This window comes from Micrasema longulum, unplaced genomic scaffold (genome assembly GCF_059751315.1).
Source record: "Micrasema longulum isolate JH-2025_06_02 unplaced genomic scaffold, ASM5975131v1 h1tg000404l, whole genome shotgun sequence".
Classification (NCBI taxonomy): Eukaryota; Metazoa; Arthropoda; class Insecta; order Trichoptera; family Brachycentridae; genus Micrasema; species Micrasema longulum.
Genome location: NW_028277604.1, coordinates 235,616 through 254,931, shown reverse-complemented (window position 1 = coordinate 254,931; position 19,316 = coordinate 235,616). Strand labels below are relative to the sequence as shown.

The following is a 19,316-nucleotide window of genomic DNA, read 5'->3' as shown; positions in this document are numbered from 1 at the left end:
TCCGGATATCGTGTCGGATCGGAAGAGTCGTCCAGGACAAGACGTCCGTAAAGGCTAACGATCTAGAATGCCAGCACTGCGGGAAGCAATTCAAGTTCAACATCATGTTGGCCTTCCCTGTGATGTTGGGACTATTGCTGCCGGAGTCCGAAGACTTGGACAGATGCTTGTTATACGGTGCGCCCTGGGAGGAGGCTCCCTCGTAACCCAGCGGGTCCTGCACTTCGATGCTGTAACTTTCCTCGAGTAGACCCCCTGCGCTGGAGTAGGCCCCCCTTTCCGGAGAAGGGCCATTCTTTTTACTCTTGGCTCGGGGATTCTTTTCTTTTTTTGATGTAGAAACATCAGTACGGTTGGAGAATCCGGAATCTGAATTTCTTCTTCCATACGACGATATCTCTGCAGCACCTTAGGGAGATTGAGAGAATTTTTTATTGGCTGACATTTTTTTACCGATAATAATAATAATAATAATTCTTTATTAACCGTAATATACAATGTCATACATACAAAAATAATAACAAAGGTATACACAGTTAAATGACGGACTTATTGCCACTTGCAATTTCTTACAGTCTAACCAAAACTATTTTTTTTTTAAATATATAAATTAATTTCAAAAATTGAAAATAAATTAATATAAAAAACAAATAAATTAAAAAGTTAAAAAAAGCACAAACAGTAAAAACATTACACAAGATTATGTTGTCTATTGCTTACATTGGATTGAATACTAGAGACCATAATAATGCATGCATGCATTGGCTTGGCTGTTTTCACAGGTTTTAGCATATTTTACTGAAAACCTGTGGACCGATTTTTACAGATCATCATAATTGCAGCCGACCTAAACAATGAAACCCACGGCTCCTCGTATGAGCCTGAATTGAACTCCAAATGAGGAAGTTTAGCCCTACGGGAAATCGGATATAAAAATGTTTTCTAACGCGCTATAAAAATTAGAGCTTCAAGATGTGCGGCAACGTTTCTTGAAAATGTATGAAAAAAATATATATATGTTTTAATAAACACGTACTACTTTGAACGACGTCCCTAGTTCGTATGAATCAACCAATGATTTTTATTTTATTTATTTATATTTATTTATTTTTGCACCACAACAGGCCATTGGGCCTAATTACAGTGGTGAATTAAATCACAGAAAACCCAGGCTTGAGAAAAAATCACATTTTTATTTTTTTGTGTTCTCACCGGGAATCGAACCCGGAACCTTCCACAGGTGAGTCAAGTGTGTTGACCACTATACCACGGAGACCGCCATATATATACGCCCAATGGGCATTTTTAAGGACATATTTATGCCTAGAAAATTATTATAAAGAAAAGTGGAAAGACACAATGGTATATAGTAGACTCGGTGGGAGTGGAAGCAGGAAATAGGTGTTTATAATTGAATTTTATTCAGTGATCGTTTGAAAGAAGACGACTTGTTATCAAAGAAATCAAAACTGGTATGTTTGTTGGCAGACCTGAGAATTCTGGGGATAGGGGAATGAAAACCATAGTTAGTTCTATGGTTATCGGTATGAGAGAGTAAGTTTTGTCCGAGGTTTCTAGTTGGGATATTTAATTTAATTGAGCTCAGTAGTTCAGGCGCATCAAAGAGCGAGTTGAGAATTTTAAATAGGAGTAGTGAAAGATTTCCGGTCTACGGTACATCAACGGACCAATCATCAGAACTGACTGAGAAGAAGTGGAAGACAACTAGAGACGTCACACGCCTGGGTGTAATTTTACACCAGATTTATAAGTAAGGCCTAAAATGGCTTTATGCTTAATAACAATTTACATGCTGTGTTTTTACTTGTGATTATTTACAGTTTTTAATAATTTTCATAAAGCTCAAAAGTGTCATATCTCAAAATATGACAAAAATACCTTTTTGCTTATGAGGGCAGTATACACATCAAGCTTAATCAATCATCAATCATTATAGTTCATTAACAAAAAAATGCAATTTCTTTATCTACCACATACATACTTAGGTAATAGAATTCTCTGGATTATGTTGTCTGCCTTACTAGGTACAACCTGTTTTAAGGCAGACATTTTTATGCAAAAATAAACAATGACATGACTACCTACTAGTTATTTTATTATGGAGTTATACAATATTTAAATATACCATTTATTATATCGCTAACAAAAGTATTTCTCTAAATTTGGATATCGAAGAGCAAAAGATATCAATGGTGCTTTTATTTTTTTTTGCACCACAACAGGCCAGGAGGCCCAATTACAGTGGTGAATTACATCACAGAACACCCAGGCTTGAGAAAAATCACATTTATTAATTTTTGTGTTCTCACCGGGAATCAAACCCGGAACCTTACGTGTGTGAGCCAAGCGTCTTGACCACTACATCACGGAGGCCGCCATTTATCAATTTATGTAGTCTCTGTAGAATATAATAATTACTACTAGATTTGTTTATATAAAATAGCGTTTTGATAGTTACAGTTTTAATGATGTTACCAGTCAAATTATCATTTTATAAACTAGCAGCTATTATATTCAATATGTTACCAGAACATTACAAAACCATGACCCCAATTCAATGGTTACTGGATTTAGGTAGAGAAAAATCGTAAAACTTACTCAACAATATTCTAAAATAATAAATGGTATATTTAAATATTGTAAAACTCTATAATAAATTAACTATTAGGTAGTCATGTCATTGTTTATTTTTTCATAAACATGTCTGCCTTAAAACGGGTTGTACCTAGAGTTAGGCAGACTAGACATAATCTAAAGAAATCTATTACCTAAGTATTTATGTAGTAGATAAAGATATTGTAATTTTTGTTAATAAACCATTATTATTATTCTTTCTACATTTGAATAGATATTTTTTTTGAGTATAATCCTCATCGCCTTATTTTGAAGAATTTGTATTTTTTTAATTTCAAAGGATTAACAACATTTAAATGATACAAAAGAATCCAAACGTAGTGTACTTAATGGAGAACTGTTGATTATTATATATATTTGGACAATTTATATAGCGCCATTCTTGTGAAAATCACCTCAAGGGCGCCGTACAATAAATAAATATCCTAGCACGTCTTACAGCTACAGAGCGCATGGGCGGTTGGGATTCTAGTTTCTCGTCTCCAATTATGATATATAGGAGCTAGATTACAGCACATCTAGCAGCTACAGTGTGCGTAGACAGTAATAAATCCAGCCCTTTTTTACATTAAAAAAAATAATATTTGACAATGAAGTTAAGATAAATAAATAACGAAATAAAAAACAAATTTATAAAAATAGAAGTTAAATGACAAGTTTTGCAGCTACTCAGGGCATGGACAGTTGGAATTCTGGACCCCATTTACTAAATTAAGATATTTAATAAAACTTAAGTAGGTTAAATGCTGTCGAAATGCGATCCCTCGGGCGAATGTGTGGTAAAACGATGTGTGATATGTGCACAAATGTCAAGATCCGTGAACTGTGTAAGGCTGAGACATTCATTATCAACAGAATCAAGAAAGGGGTGCTGCGTTGGTTTGGACATGTAGAGCGAATGGACAACGAAAGAACAGCTAAAAGGATCTGCGATGTGAATGTTGATGGATGCAGAAAACGAGGAAGGCCGAGAAAGATATGGCACGATCAAGTCCATCAAATACTTGAAGATGGACATGTCAAAAGTAGGAATAATTGGCGTGCGTGCATGAGAAGATGTATGAATGTAGAGGAGCGAGGCATGTATGCAAAGATAGAGTGATATGGCGTTCTATCCTCTCTGCCTACCCCTACGGGGAAACTGCGTGATGGTTTGTTTGTTTTGTTTGATAAAATTTACCCATTGAAGATAGATTACTAATCGTCTTGCAGCAATACAAAGTGTATGGATGAATGAAATTCTAGCAACAACTTAAAATGATCAATAAATTTATAAAAATAAACATTGAGCATAATAGTAAATTTGTAAAGTGCTTTTACTAAAAAGTGATTATGATGTATAGGAGCTAGATTACATCATGTCTTGCAGCTACAGAGCGCATGGACGGTATGAAGCCTAGTCCCCATTTTCATTATTTAAAAATAGAATTTTCTAAAAAATCGTAGACCTGACATTAAAAATCTACGGCTTCAAGCATAAGAAAACATTAAATAATTACGCGCTTTCAGATTATATTCGGATGTAGTTATTTTCATGTATACAAAACGAAACACGTACTAAGGGCCTATTGTTTTTGTTGTTACCAGCGGCGACTTTTTGTTGACATACATAAAGAAAATAAATATAAAAGCATATTACCTGCGCTATGCTGAAGAGATTTACGAAGTTCTGAATCAGATCTTTCGCATTGCTGCTTGAAAATGTAAGCGGAACTTAACTTTTCGATGCACTCCCCGCATATTTTATCTGGTAGACCATCTCCTTCGTACACCTAAAATCGAAACAGGATTCATAAAAAACCGTGGCCGAAACTCGGATGCTGTGCACAGATTACAAAACAAATCAACTACCTTTATTTCGGAACACGCCATGGCCATTTTTGAAAGTTGAATAGAATTATCAACAGCAAAAATCGAGTAGAAGTCTCCAAGCTTGAGACATAAGCGGCATTTACTAAGCTTGAGAACGAGAGACATTTTTGATGCTTTGAAGACGTATTTAACAACAAAAGAGTACACATTATACGTTTCCTAAGTATAAATATACATGTACTAATCTTATTAACTAGTTTTTAAACTTAAATTCAGATTAAAATTAGATTTAAGTGCAAAATATAACGAGAGAAAATCGGCAAGTTTCTCGGGTCAGAAAAACTCTCGCCATTTTACTAAAATTTCTCGACAGACAAATTTCGACATCTCTGATTGGTAGTTGATAGTTTTGAAGAGCTGGGACAAGACGGGATTGATTGGTTCCACAAGAATTCAATGTCCATCTATTTTTTATCGATAACTAATCAATAATACTTCTTATTTTAAAAATAAGAATTTTAAATAAGACTATTTGTAAGAAAGAAGAATTTTTTTTATCGACTTTTAAAAAACAGTGCTTTGTTTAAACTTCTTCCAAATCACCAGAAATTTTGTATAAAAAATCAATTATTTCGTATACTATTAAATCCCAAGAATTTATATAAAAAAATTAACATTCAATTTAATGAGAGACCATTTATTTTATTTGCCTGAACAAATAAAATATATTTAAAAATTAACCATAGTTTGATTTTTATATCAATACCCATAAAAATAGATTATAACCTTAAAAATATATCAATTAATAAAAAAAGATCCCCCAAAGCTAAGATTGTATTTTTTTAATCATTGACCCATATTTATTTAACTGCAAAAGTGGCATAAACATAACACCTTTTCTATTTATTTATATTTTATGATATGAATGATATAATTAATTAGTAAATTTCCAACGAGTTATATATAACTCACTGTTAGAAAATGGGAATCAACTTATGGAGTAGGATTCGTATCTTAGATCTGACCCCTGAGTTCACGACACTATCCACGGGACCACTGCTCGGTTGATCAATTTAGTTTATAACATCGTAAGAGGAAATATTAACTTTTGTTAATTTTTATTACATTTAATACCAAGAACGTATTTTCCCAAACAGATTTGAAATATTTTCAAGCTTTCCATTTCTCTTCTCCCTTCGGATATTTAATTTTAAGCCCTAATGCAACAAGGGTACATTATTATTTTTTATTTTTTAAAATGTGTTTTGTATATATGCTTATAAGTATAGGGATGTATGCGGGATTGACAAAGGAGGAGACAAAAATCCTGGTGAGTGATAACATCTCCTAGAGGCGTTTGTTCATGTTGAGGAGCGAGCGTGAAAAAGAATAAGATTTAATGCCCTTTTAAGGTTTAAGGAGTCGAATGCAGTTAAAATTCCCGATAACAGCACATGTTTATAAGCTAAATAATTGTAATCAGCATTTGCTTGGTTCTGACACCAAAAGTTTTCCTGGGTTTTTAAATCGTGTATCAAGAGTCAAAAGTATTGATTTTACGGATCAAATCTAATTTCTATTTTTGTCTCTAATTCCTCATTATAATGTTCACCATCATTACACTAGTGATTTACAGCATTATCAGCATCTGAAAGTACGTTCATTTAAAATAAAAAGTAAATTGGCTACACCACTCAACATTGTTGAAACAAGTAACCTTTCGTTGTAGCACTGAATATTCTCCTTTCTCATTGTAAGGTTAATGAAAATTCCGTTTGTTTCCCGTGCACATATTTATCCGTCAAATTTATTTTGAAATGTAGGTTGCCCCTATTTCCTTTATTTTTTGTTATCTCTTTGTGTTTAAAACTTTGTGGTTAGAAAAATTGTCTTTGCTTTGTCATATTGTTTTTAGTTTATGATCCCAATATTTCAAACAAAATAGTGGGAAACAAGTGACAGCTGAGCACGCTTAGAAGCGTTATAACATTAAAAATTGTTATCAAATTATAGTAAAAACTGCTGTTTGTGTGTTTTATGTTAATATTTGAATGCTGGGGTTTCGTATCTGCGTGCCATGGTGTCTGTGACCCAGTAAAAATACATTTAGAAATAGCTCATCGAAGTTCATATTAAAATCCTTATCAAAATGACAAAAGTGCAATTATATTTTGTATTACCTAAAGGTGCAGATTGCGAGGATGACTGTGATATTGAAATGCAACAGGCGTTTAATGTAGTGTTTACTTTTCTTTATTATTTTACTGAAATATGTATGTGGATAAATGGATATAATTTTTAAATAAATATTTTAGCAAAGTGAACAACACAGATCGAGCGGTATTATTACGGTAGAATGGGCCACTGAAGAGCAGTGTCTAAGTAAGACTAATCTTACAAAAACCGATGTGTTTGTTTTACAAGAATTCAAAGGACCTATATTCAACAAACTAACGAAGACCAAAGCTGTGTAAGTAACGTTACTTTACTAAAATATGGTATTACTGGTTGGGGAGGTTCCTACACAAGTATTATAAACTCAGTAAAAATAGTACAAAGATGAATAATTAAAGTGATTTAAAAAAAAACCATTAACATTCCTGACAAAAGAACTATTTCAAATTTTTAATGTTCCATCCATAGAATTAAGAATAGTCCTCAAGGAGCGTAGAATCATATTTGAATACATCGGACTGTGTCCAATAATTCCGCACTCCGGCTTACTTTCGCCGCGCGTATTCGTGAAGTCGCCGGGTAATGTTGTTTGATGGGGGAAAAAAAAATCATAACACAAATGTAAGGTGAAAAAAAAGTAATCTGTTAATTTCTCTAAAATGTTATTGTGCACGCGGAAACATTGATTGACACAACAGAGTAGATAAGTAAAGGGTCATTTAATAAGAGTCATTGAATTAATGAATTTCGAACTTAAAATATAAAACAAATTTTATTTGACATAAAACTGATATTTTTATATCATGTTAAATAATATTTGATGTTTTAAAGATAATGTCATTCAAAAGTCCCCCACGGCGTTGTTTAATCCGAGGTCTAATTTTCATTAGTTCTTTAATTAAACGAGCAAAGGTAAAAAAAAATCTACCCTGGCAACACTAACGAAATTGCCATTTTGTTTCTTCGACAATCTGATATATGGAAAAATAATTAAATTTTTAAGTAATTCATTTGCTACTTAAACATTCGTTTGTTAATTACACATGAAATGTGATGCCATCATGTTTCTTTAAGATCCTATCAGTATTTTTACACTTTAAAAGGACACAACACGGCATAGTTGAATTAAAATCAGGAGTTGCGGACTGAGTGACATCTTCAAAGAAACTAATGGGGCAAAACGTAAACCTACTCATCTATAAGTAGTTGAGTCGCCTTCTGTTTGATGTGCGTATGCGGTTTCAGGAATATTCTTAATTCTATGCCATCAACATTCCCAACAAAAGAACTATTTAAAATTTTTAATGTTCCATAAATTGATAAAATATATTTAAAAAAATAAATTTTACAAATCTATAAAGAGAATTAAAAAAAATCCATACATTAGGTTATTTACGTAGACGCCAATATTATATTAATATGCCAAAATTTAATACTAAACATTTTGTTAAAAGTTATGTATATCAGGGAACCAATTTTTAAAACAATTTGCCCCACGAAATAAAAATTATCAATGCCTTTACAAAATTCAAACTAAAGATTAAAATATTTGTTTATTAACCTCCTTAATCAAATGTTGTTTTTTAACATTTCAGTCATATTAAAAAAAAAAATTACAATTAAGGAAATAAGTATGTTTTTTTCGTTTTTTTTCAATGTTTTTTTTCTACAGTACCTACTTGAATTTCTTTTGTTAAGTAACTTGAAAACCTGATTTTATAATTTTCTTCACCATGTTATGGTATGTGTGTGGGTGAATGTGTTTATACGTGTGAGTGAGTGTGCATGTGCGCGTATATGTGTAAATAATTATTTGCATGCATATGTGTATTACTTATAAAATAACGTTTTATATACCTTCATTTAGTTTTTGAAATATATGTGTATTTTGTACTTAAATTATTAATATTTTAATCTACAGCAAGCATAAGAGGTTGCTTCTTTTTTGTTGTGTTATTTCGTTTCATTTTTTGTTTCTGTACTTTTGCTTTATTATTGTTAACATGTTGTATATTATTATTATTGGTTATAGGCAGGCAGCCTTTGCTGATGCGCCTATATCTTGTGTACTGCTTTTTGTCCGAGTTCTTCTTCCTTCAAAAAAGGATCCAAACGAAGCCACTCTCTCATTTTGCTCTTGTTATATTGTGTGTTAAATTTAAGTTCTTTCGACAATAAATTAAAAATACTAAGTACTAAATAATTGAGGGTTTTATTACCATACTTATTACATAATTTTGGGACTACTAAACCATCATTATAAGTGAAGCGTGACTGACTAATTTTTTACATTTTTTTTGTTGCGTCCTCTTGTTCTTGAAAAAAAAAATCAGAAAAATTATTTTAACACCTGACACATTTGTAGGGTCCATAGCCCATAGTCGATGACACACACATGTTTAATTAGTTCACCTGAAGTAGACTAATGACCGACGATGCAATGTCATCATTTTCAATTGAATCTAATACATTCGTATAATGCAACTCTCACAGCATTGCACGTCAAACCAAGAGCATTGTTCTGCAGTACATTCCCATCGTCCCTACCATGAAGAAATGAACTAAAAAGGAACGTCGTCTATAAAGAGACCACAGGACGCTACGCCAGTCAGTCAGCCCATTCAGCCAGTCAGCCCAAAAAGCTCAGTTCACTTCAGTCCAGCTTCACTCAGTTCCAGCATGTAGTTCAATTGCAGTCTCTCAACCTATCATTGACGTAACACTCGTCCGACATAATTAATTATTTATTCGTCATGTAATAAATAAACATCCAACAGCAATCTCGCGTCTTCTCTTCAATCCCTAACTGGGGTAGGAGCTTCAACCAACCCTCAATTACCTTTTCCTACACATTCCTTAATAATTATGAAGAAAAAATATTCTCCCGTTTTCTTCTGTCGGTTACGATGTTTTGGCGATTGTGGCTCGATGTGTACTCTATGGTTTTAATGATTTTAAAATTGTGATTTCAGCATTGTTGGTGCGAGATGCCTGTCCTGTTGCCTTACGGAGGGCAGCCCGATACCCCCCGGGCCCCATCCTGTTTACACAATCGCAATGAGGAACCTCGTCGTAACCGCTAGCGGCCACGACCGAGAACAGAAGGTATATCCTCAAAAATAAGGAGAATAAATTATCCACTAATTTGGGGATTATCGGGGTCGGTATTGAATAAGAACGCCTTTTTCGAAAACCACCATGAAAGTTTCATTATCGGGTTGTGGTCCCGTGGCTGGTGTTGCGGACTCGCGGATCAGAGGACCGAGGTTCGAACCCCATTCTACCCCAGCTTGATTTCTATTTTCTAATACGAGGTGTGTTCAGAAAATAACGGGAATATTTTAATTTTGCGGGTTTGGAGAGTCCGATTGTAAAATTTTATTATGTTGGTATACATGCCCCTGTTTTTTCACTTTGTCTGTGGCAGCCAGTAAGGTAAGACGTGTTTTTATGAGCTCGGTGATTTTTGTTTGTTAAAAAAATGGATTAAAGAATTCGTTTCTAATTTTGTGTAAAAAATTGAATAAAGTGTGTAAAATGTTAACAAAGGCCTTTGGTGAGTCTGCTATGCGTAGAATAAGAGTTTACGAGTGGTATAAGCGTTTCCAAGATGGCCGTGAAGACGTTGAAGATGATAAACGGCCCTGACGCTCCAGCACATCAACGACCGATAAAAACGTGAAAAAAGTTAATGAAATGGTTATGAACGATCGCCGAATCACAATAAGAGAAGTCGCTGATGATGTTGGCATATCGATTGGCTCATGCCATGAATTTTTTAAAAATATTTTTTAAAATTTGTTCCAAAATTGTTGAATTTTGAACAAAAACAGTGGCGAATGGAAGTTTCTCAGGTGTCACTAAATAAAGTCAACGACAATGCAGAATTACTAAAACGTGTTATAACAGGTGACGAAACATGGGTTTACGGATATGACGTCGAAACTAAGGCTGAATCGTCCCAGTGAAGGCATTCTGGATCGCCAAGACGAAAATCACCGAGCACGCCGAACACGTCTAACCTTAACGGCTGCCACAGACAAAGTAAACAATGGATACAGCATACTTCAGGGGCATGTATACCAACATAATAAAATTTTACAATCGGACTCTCCAAACCCGCAAAATTTAAAATTTTCTGTCATTTTCTGAACACACCTCGTCGTGAGTTAAGAGTTGTTTTTAAAAAAATACGTATTCATTACCGGATACACAACATGTTTAAAAAGGAAGGGTTTGCTACAAAAGGGTTATTGGCTATTTTGACTCTTGTCATTTCACTACTGAGACATCGGAATAATGTTTTAATAAATATTTCAGAATTATGTGTTTTATGGCTAACATTTGATGTAAACATTGTAGGAAAAAATGAAGACTAAAATACTGTGGATGGGAGGAAAATATGATAACATGTTGACTACAGAATCTACGCATCTCATTTCCAATACGGTTTTCTCAGACAAATATAATGTGAGTATTTTAAACTATTCAAATATTTTTTTCGCTCGCAAGGGGATCGCTTATTCAAAAATGTTGAAAAACACCGCATTAGAGAATCTTTTAAATGAATTATGCTTCAGGAGGCCGTAAAGTCCAACATTCCCGTCATGCACATGGACTGGGTCGAGGCGGTGTGGAGGGCTTCGCTGGAGCAGAACGTCTCGGCCTCGGACCCCCTGTTCGGGGACCACAAGTTGCCCACCTTCTTTGGCGCCGTCGTTACCACCACGGGCTTCTCAAAGCACGAGAAGAAGAAGATCGTCAACTTGATCAACGAGAACGGCGGAATGTTCCGCGGGGATTTCGAGAGTTCAACCACCGATGTCGTTGTGATGAACGCGTAAGTCTACACTGACACCCTGTCTTAGTCCATTCACCCACCTATCAGTACGAGTAGTTATTCTGTATTATTTTGGTTTGGTTTATATTGACACCTGATGATGGGTAATTCTGAACACTCGAAACTTGTAGTCTAACCTTTAGAGTTATTAAAATATTACAACAGAGATGAAGAACATTTAAGAGAAGGTAATATAGAAGTCTAGGCATCTACAGGGCTTATGACCTGTCAATGGCTGGTTTAAGTGGCCACTTTACACACTGTGTAACATTCACCATTCTGCCTATATTTGAACATCTATATTCCTTCAATTCTTTCATCTGTTGATGTTTGTGAAGTTAAAGAGCTTAAACCTTTATTTATGCGGGTGAGATTCATCTAATTGAATTATTTCACCTACATACTGGGCAACGCCTGAAGATATTATTTTTTCAATTTCTATACTTCTTCATGGACCAGGTAATTTATCAACAATATTTTGAGTTTGTCCAAATTTTCGTAGACAAGGACTGGATTCAACTCCCTGGGGAGCTGTTTATATTAAAATATTACAACAGAGATGAAGAACATTTAAGAGAAGGTAATATGGAAGTCTAGGCATCCACAGGGCTTATGACCTGTCAATGGCTGGTTTAAGTGGCCACTTTACTGACTGTGTAACATTCACCATTCTGCCTATAGTTGAACATCCATATTCCTTCAATTCTTTCATCTGTTGATGTTTGTGAAGTTAAAGAGCTGAAACCTTCATCTCTGTTGTAATATTTTAATATAAACAGCTCCCCAGGGAGTTGAATCCAGTCCTTGTCTACAAACGGCGGCCTCCGTGGCGTAGTGGTCAAGACGCTTGACTCACGCACGGAAGGTTCCGGGTTCGATTCCCGGTGAGAACACAAAAAATTAAAATGTGATTTTTCTCAAGCCTGGGTGCTCTGTGATGTAATTCACCACTGTAATTAGGCCTCCTGGCCTGTTGTGGTGCAAAAAAATGTAATGTAAAAAAAAAAAAAAAAAAAATTTGGACAATCTCAAAATATTGTTGCTTTAGAGTTATAACGCGCTGCCCACTTATAGAGATGCCATTTCTCTCTATTGCAAGCACAAAAGCGTTACTTCACTTTGCTGGTGATTCTAAGGTTCTAACTAACATCAAACTCAAGTGTGTCGTAAAATACAGTGTTTTTTTCAGATAATATACATCGTTTTACGCTAGGGTTCCGTTCCGAAAGACATAAAAATTGAAAAAAATTGCGTAAAATGAACACATTTTAATACATATCCCACATATATTCAAAATAAATTATAAATGTAATCAATAAATACAGTTTAAATTCGTTTACAAAATAAATGATAATCTCTCGATATAAATAATGATTTTTTTATAATAAATACTAACTCACCAGTTCGTAAATTAAATTCTCACAATTTTTTAAAAAAAGCATCCAATTTCATTTGTTTTGATTGTTGCTTCCTTTCTTGCAGAATCATAGCATAAACTACAAATATTTGAATATTCTTTTAATTTTAATAATAATAAAATAAAAAATATAATCATACCATTTTATTTTTCGTGAAAACAAAACCAAAACAAAATCGGAAACACTTTCACACACACACAATAGGCTGCTCGCGTACACGGTAATAGAATAAAACAATGTGTAAAAGTGTGTCTGCTATTAGAATCGCGGCGCGTACTGTCGTCTGGTGTCGGCCGAACCGGGGAATTCCGCGCCGGCACCAATCAGCGTAATTGTAAATCGAACCGGCGCAAAATGATGTTTACATGTATTTAAAATGATAAAGTAAATGATGAAACACTAAATGATGTGTGTTGCATTTAGTTTACTGGTCCAGTGCCCTATGCACCCCTGGATGCAGAGAGGGGGATGCTGATCATGATGATGATCTCTGCCGGTACACCGCAGTCTATATATCTATGGGTGGAGGAAACAATCACATAAGTCAAAATGCCTAATTTTTCAGGAGACAGTTTCTTGTGTCTCAAACATTATGGGGATCAAATCTAAAATTGGAAGAATGTCTTTTCTTCTCCATACTTGTTGGAATTGGATTATTGCCAATAATCGGGAATGCATAGTAAGGTGATAACTCTTCAATGTTACTTTGTTTAAGGCATAAATTAAAAAAAGGTTCTTTGAGAAAACTTTTTTGGTAGCCGATAACCAATATGTTTATTTTGCGTAATAAAGTACATAGATATATAATTAATACTAAAGGCCTAAAATTACTTTTTAATATCTCATTCATTATTACTATTTGTTCGGACCAAATCTATACCTACCTACCCGTCCTTCTCATTTCCTAGCGCACTCTACGCAACAATAATTCTACGTGTGAGTGCCGAAACAAACATTTTATAATCAGTACGAAATCTAACATTAACGAGTGAAGTGCTCAACGAATCCATCATCAAGCGATCTATGCCAGCGTCCATTTAGACCGCCAGCTCCCTGCGAGCTGTGTCAGCGTCTCACGACCGCCAGCTTCACCAGCCGGGTTCCAGCACTCATCACGCCTCATCGTCAACCTTCCTTCCTAACAATACAGTCCACTCTAAATTTTCCTCCTCCTAGGTCGAGGTATTATTCACACCTCGTCCAATCCTCAACACTATTACTATTTGTTATAGGCAGGCGCCTTCGCTGGCACGCCCATATCTCGTGTATTGCTTTTTGTCTGCGTTCTTCTCGTTACCGAACAAATGTTCTTTCCAGGGAGGGCATAGGCGGCAACAAGCACAAGGCGGCGATCGAGTATAAGAAGTTCTGCGTACTCGCCTCCTGGGTGTACGAGTCGGTGGCTCGAGGCTGCGCCCTCGACCCGGCGCTGTTTACAGTGCACGAGAACAAGACGTCCAGCCCGTACCAGAATAGCAAACTGCCCGACATGAGTGCGTATCGCAACCTTTGTAATTAGAAATGAAATTGGTATCTGGTGATTATCTGGCTCTTTTAGTATTATTTAACTTCATTTAAAAAAATTCTTTGAACTTCTTGTGTTATTTCAGAAATACAAAACTTTAAAAAATCATAGCTCTGATAATACGATATCTAACAATTGAAACAAAGTTTTCGGCTAAGTTTAATAGTCTTAACAAAAATAAAAAACCACTAAGCTTACTCATTGGAATGTTACTCGCCTACAATCTGTATTGAATTCCGCAGCGAGACTTATTTTCGGTATCTCTAAGTTCAGTCATATCACTCCACTACTTCGGGAACTACACTGGCTACGTTTTCCACAGAGGGTCAAATACAAACTCTGTTGGCTTATGTATAAGTCACTGCACAACTCTACTCCGGAATATCTAAGGGAACTAGCTGACAGGCGTCTCACGCTTAGATCAGCTACGTCTACGGCGAGAGGAAAAGTTATTATTCCTCTACGCAAACAGCGCACTAAATTTAGTGAACGCGCATTTGCGGTCGCAGACCCTATGGCATGGAATGCTCTCCCAGCAGAGGTGAAAGTGAAGTGATGTTTCGGAAAAAAACTTAAAACCCACTTGTTCTCTAAATCATTTGAATAAATCCGTAGCATGTGACAACAAAATAAATTATTTTAATTAAATTACAAATTTAAAAGAATCACTATGTAAAGCGCCCTTGAGGTATTTTATTACGAAAATGGCGCTATATAAGTTATCCATAATAACAATAGTAAAATTATTACCCACTGTGAACAAAAACAATAAAAATGCATGTCAAATTTATATTTGCGTTTTGTTATTTCTAGGTTTGAATTTGTCCACAATAACAAATTTACGGCACCCTATTGCATCTTCCGTGGATGAAACGCGATCGTCGGCTTCCACGGATTCCTCCCGTCTGGTCAGCACTCATCATAACGTACGTAATTGTTATTTCTTCTTTGTCTGTTCACTCCCTCTGCATCTCCCCGTGTATCCACGCAGTTCTATTTTAGGCTCTTTTCATTCCCTGTCAATGAGGAAATTCAGCGCCTAAGGAAATTGGATATAAAAATGTTTTTCTACGCACTGTAAAAATTAGACAATTTAATTGTACGGCGAAGAAAAAAAAAAATAAAATTAACTATTTTGAATGACGTTAATAATTTTTCCGAATCAATCAATGATAGAGCGTTGTGATAGATTTCCGGTTTATGTGAAGCCAATTCACCAATCGGCAGAACTCACCGAAGAGAACTCGTGACGTCACATGCGAAGTAATTTCAAAATTACAAAATCATAGCGCTGATAATATGGTATGTAAAATATTGGAAATTTTTTTTGGCCTATTTTGATTGTCTATAAATTATTTTTTTTATTTTTATAAAAACCACTAAATTTACTCATTAGAAAGATTTAATTTGTAATTTTATGATATAAATGAAAAGGTGTACCATACCTTCTATTAACGTTTTTCATAATAATTCCCTTTCCGCACCTAATGGTGCATAGGGCACTGCATTGGTACGTCAATCGCAGCGTATCTTAATCATTTTTGTTACATGAAGGTTATTTATTTATTTATTTATTTATTCATTCAAAATTACAAAATTATATATTCATGAATTTATTAAGGCTTTTTAGGCTATGCCCGTGTCAAGCCACAATAAATAACAATAAAAATACATAGTAAAATGAATAAGATCAAATTATAATGACATATATGACATATAATGACATATATAAGGTATGATGATCAGTCTTACGCTTCAAGTACCAGTCCAAGGACTCAAAAATAGTGTGAACACACTCTTTAAATAAATATTTCTTATCAACCATGTCGGGAATCGAATGTTTTTATTCTATTAACGTTTTTAGTGCCAGCTATATTTTCCATGGGGGACACCTGTACTGTTATTATTTGAATCGGCATTCACTTCGTAACACTTTATTATAAATCATTTTGACGCTAAATCTATTTTATCTACACTACTAGAGTTTCGGGATAGCAATCCTCCCATCGACGGGTGATATAAAAAAATTATTTGCATTTTTTTTGCTTTTACACAGACATTCAATAGTCTTACTCTAACAAGTCATTTCTGCTTCTCAAATATGAGATATTTCCCCTGTAAATAAATATTTCAAAAGATTTCAAAAGAAATCAGATCGGCAAAGCATAATACCTTGAAAATTTGCAATTCACCAGATACGATTTTTAGACTTAGGCTTAGCAGGGCAGTGTAGGTCAGCCATTTTTGATCATGAAATCGTGAGAACCCGAATATTTTTTTATATTTTTTATTTGTGTCTATCTTTTGGGGAATTCAACCCCAAGCTCCATGCATGAGAAATAAATGCGCCAACCACAAAACCACGAGGTGAGAGGATAAATATTACAGTGGACAATATTTTGAGTTTGTCCAAATTTTTGTAGACAAGGACTAAATCCAACTCCCTGGGGAGCTGTTTATATTAACATTTTACAACAGAGATGAAGAACATTTAAGAGAAGGTAATATAGAAGTCTAGGCATCTACAGGGCTTATGACCTGTCAATGGCTGGTTTAAGTGGCCACTTTACACACTGTGTAACATTCACCATTCTGCCTATATTTGAACATCTATATTCCTTCAATTCTTTCATCTGTTGATGTTTGTGAAGTTAAAGAGCTTAAACCTTTATTTATGCGGGTGAGATTCATCTAATTGAATTATTTCACCTACATACTGGGCAACGCCTGAAGATATTATTTTTTCAATTTCTATACTATACTGGTATCTATACTGGTGTCTACAAGGATCAGTCCTTGTCTACAAAAATTTGGACAAACTCAAAATATTGTTGATGAATTACCTGGTCCATGAAGAAGTATAGAAATTGAAAAAATAATATTTTCAGGCGTTGCCTAGTATGTAGGTGAAATAATTCAATTAGATGAATCTCACCCGCATAAATAAAGGTTTCAGCTCTTTGACTTCGCAAACATCAACAGATGAAATAGTTGAAGGAATGTAGATGTTAAAATATGGGCAGAATAATAAATATTACAGTGTAAAAAGCCACTTAAACCAGTCAATGATCATAAGCCCTGTAGATGCCTAGACTTCTATATTACCTTCTCTTAAATGTTCTTCATCTCTGTTGTAAAATGTTAATATTACAGTGGAGTTAAAATGAAAAATATGTCAAATTTATTCTTGTGATTATTCTTTATAAATATTATGCGGTTGTATCAAAGTGATTTTATGATATGTATTTTGTTTTCAGGATGTTACGAGCAGTGCGAGTAAAAGTCGGAGTGTTCGCGGGTGTCCCATGGCAAAGGAGATTGGACTCCTGGTGGACGCCATAGATATGAAGGAGGCCAAGGCGGCGGGTCCATTCCTCGATGGATGTGGCGTTAGTTCTTTCATTCCATATTACCCCTCGAATATATGGGAAAATTGCACTTTCTACATTGATTATTAATAGTGTTGCACGTACCCCACTGATAAAAAAATACAGTAATTTGATTATTTATTTTATTTATTCATATTTTTCGCTTATAAACTATAATTAATAATAAAAATAATGTGACTTCGCTGGAGTTTTCCGTGCCGAGGACATTTAACAATTTAGTTTTTTTAAATTACATTTGAGAATAAACAAAGAAGACTAACTTAAAAAACAAAATCGGGTTGTGGTCCTGTGGCTGGTGTCTCGGACTCACAGACCGAAGGTCCGTGGTTCGAATCCCACTCTACCCCAACTCGATTCCATTTTCTAATAGTGAGTTATTTACAACTCGTTGAAAATGGCCCTCAAAATTAAATATTTGGGTAAATCATAAGAACGCAAATATTTCTTTTTTTAAAAAAAAAAAAACAAAACATAATTAACAAATATTCAGACAGTGAACAAAGTAATAAGCTTGTCAGCCTTCTAAAGTAATAACTGCATTTTTAATCCATATTGGTCGGAGGGAGTCAGAGAAATTGTTGTCCGATGTAGAAGAACGTAAACTGATTTCCTGTTTTACTAGTAATGACTTAGGACTTAGGATATAGATATTTTGGTATTATTTATGTTTTCACTGAATATTTATTATTTACTTTTAAGACTGAAAAAGCACACATAATAATAAAACTGTAATTGCTTTTTAATATTATTATAAAATACATAATTTACTGCCTTAGAACGGGGAAGCTATCCCTAGTTAGGCAGTTTAAATGAACCAACAACAAAAATTAAAAAATATATATGTTCACTTTTACTACTTAATTAATTTGTTGTATAAATAATTACTTTTAAATTGCTGTAATAAATATGTAAAAAATAAATAAACAATAAAAAAAAATTTCAAAATAAAAATAAGGGTCTGTAAAATACTGTCAAGTGAAAAAAAATTTTTGCTACTTATATGTAGCATAAAAACTATTTTTGATTCCCGCGAAATCAGTCATTGCATTGGCCACGCCTCTAATAAATTCATGATTCATGTTAGTTTTGGACTTTGTATGTTTCAATTTTTATAGAACATCATCACGATCTTGACGTCATAGTTATCAATTCTAAACACGTCGCGTTTTTCTAGGGACATTTTTTTTCATAATTTCTTTTTCAAAGTTATGCATTAAAACATTTCTCCACAATATCCATATTGATTCTGAAAATTCAATTCATTTTTCCAAAACCATTTCATATATTTTTATCGGTATTCGTAGTATGTGATATTTCCCTAATACCGGTCAAATGCTTTGCACGGATCTGCATGTAATGTTCAGTTCTTCATTAAGCTCTCGGAAAGTTTATCACGAATAATTTTTGTCACTTTTTGCATGTTTTCAAGGACATTTTGACCTTTATTTGTCTCTAACTGATTCGTTTCCGCTTTTAATTCACTCGTACTATTTGTAAACTGT

General features: G+C 34.3%; 2 protein-coding genes across 2 annotated transcripts in view; one reads left to right on the top strand and one right to left on the bottom strand.

Annotated features, from left to right (window-relative positions):
- Positions 1–59: 59 nt before the first annotated feature.
- Positions 60–4,842, bottom strand: LOC148281827 (uncharacterized; the record flags this gene model as incomplete). The annotated part of the gene is made up of 3 exons (XM_088226051.1): positions 4,507–4,842; positions 4,295–4,427; positions 60–408 (listed from the first exon to the last, which is right to left on the bottom strand). Coding segments are annotated over exons 1-3 (608 nt in total), but the record flags the coding sequence as incomplete, so codon positions are not given.
- Positions 4,843–6,396: 1,554 nt separating this feature from the next.
- The window catches only part of LOC148281826 (DNA topoisomerase 2-binding protein 1-like), a 36,124-nt gene continuing 23,204 nt past the window's right edge, over positions 6,397–19,316 (top strand). Inside the window, exons 1-8 of the mRNA XM_088226057.1 lie at positions 6,397–6,703; positions 6,783–6,937; positions 9,615–9,747; positions 11,005–11,112; positions 11,223–11,482; positions 14,218–14,393; positions 15,239–15,351; positions 17,683–17,814. Of these exons, the coding sequence (XP_088082183.1) occupies positions 6,617–6,703; positions 6,783–6,937; positions 9,615–9,747; positions 11,005–11,112; positions 11,223–11,482; positions 14,218–14,393; positions 15,239–15,351; positions 17,683–17,814 (1,164 nt within the window). The 5' untranslated portion in view covers positions 6,397–6,616. The remainder of the gene's footprint in view (positions 6,704–6,782; positions 6,938–9,614; positions 9,748–11,004; positions 11,113–11,222; positions 11,483–14,217; positions 14,394–15,238; positions 15,352–17,682; positions 17,815–19,316) is intronic.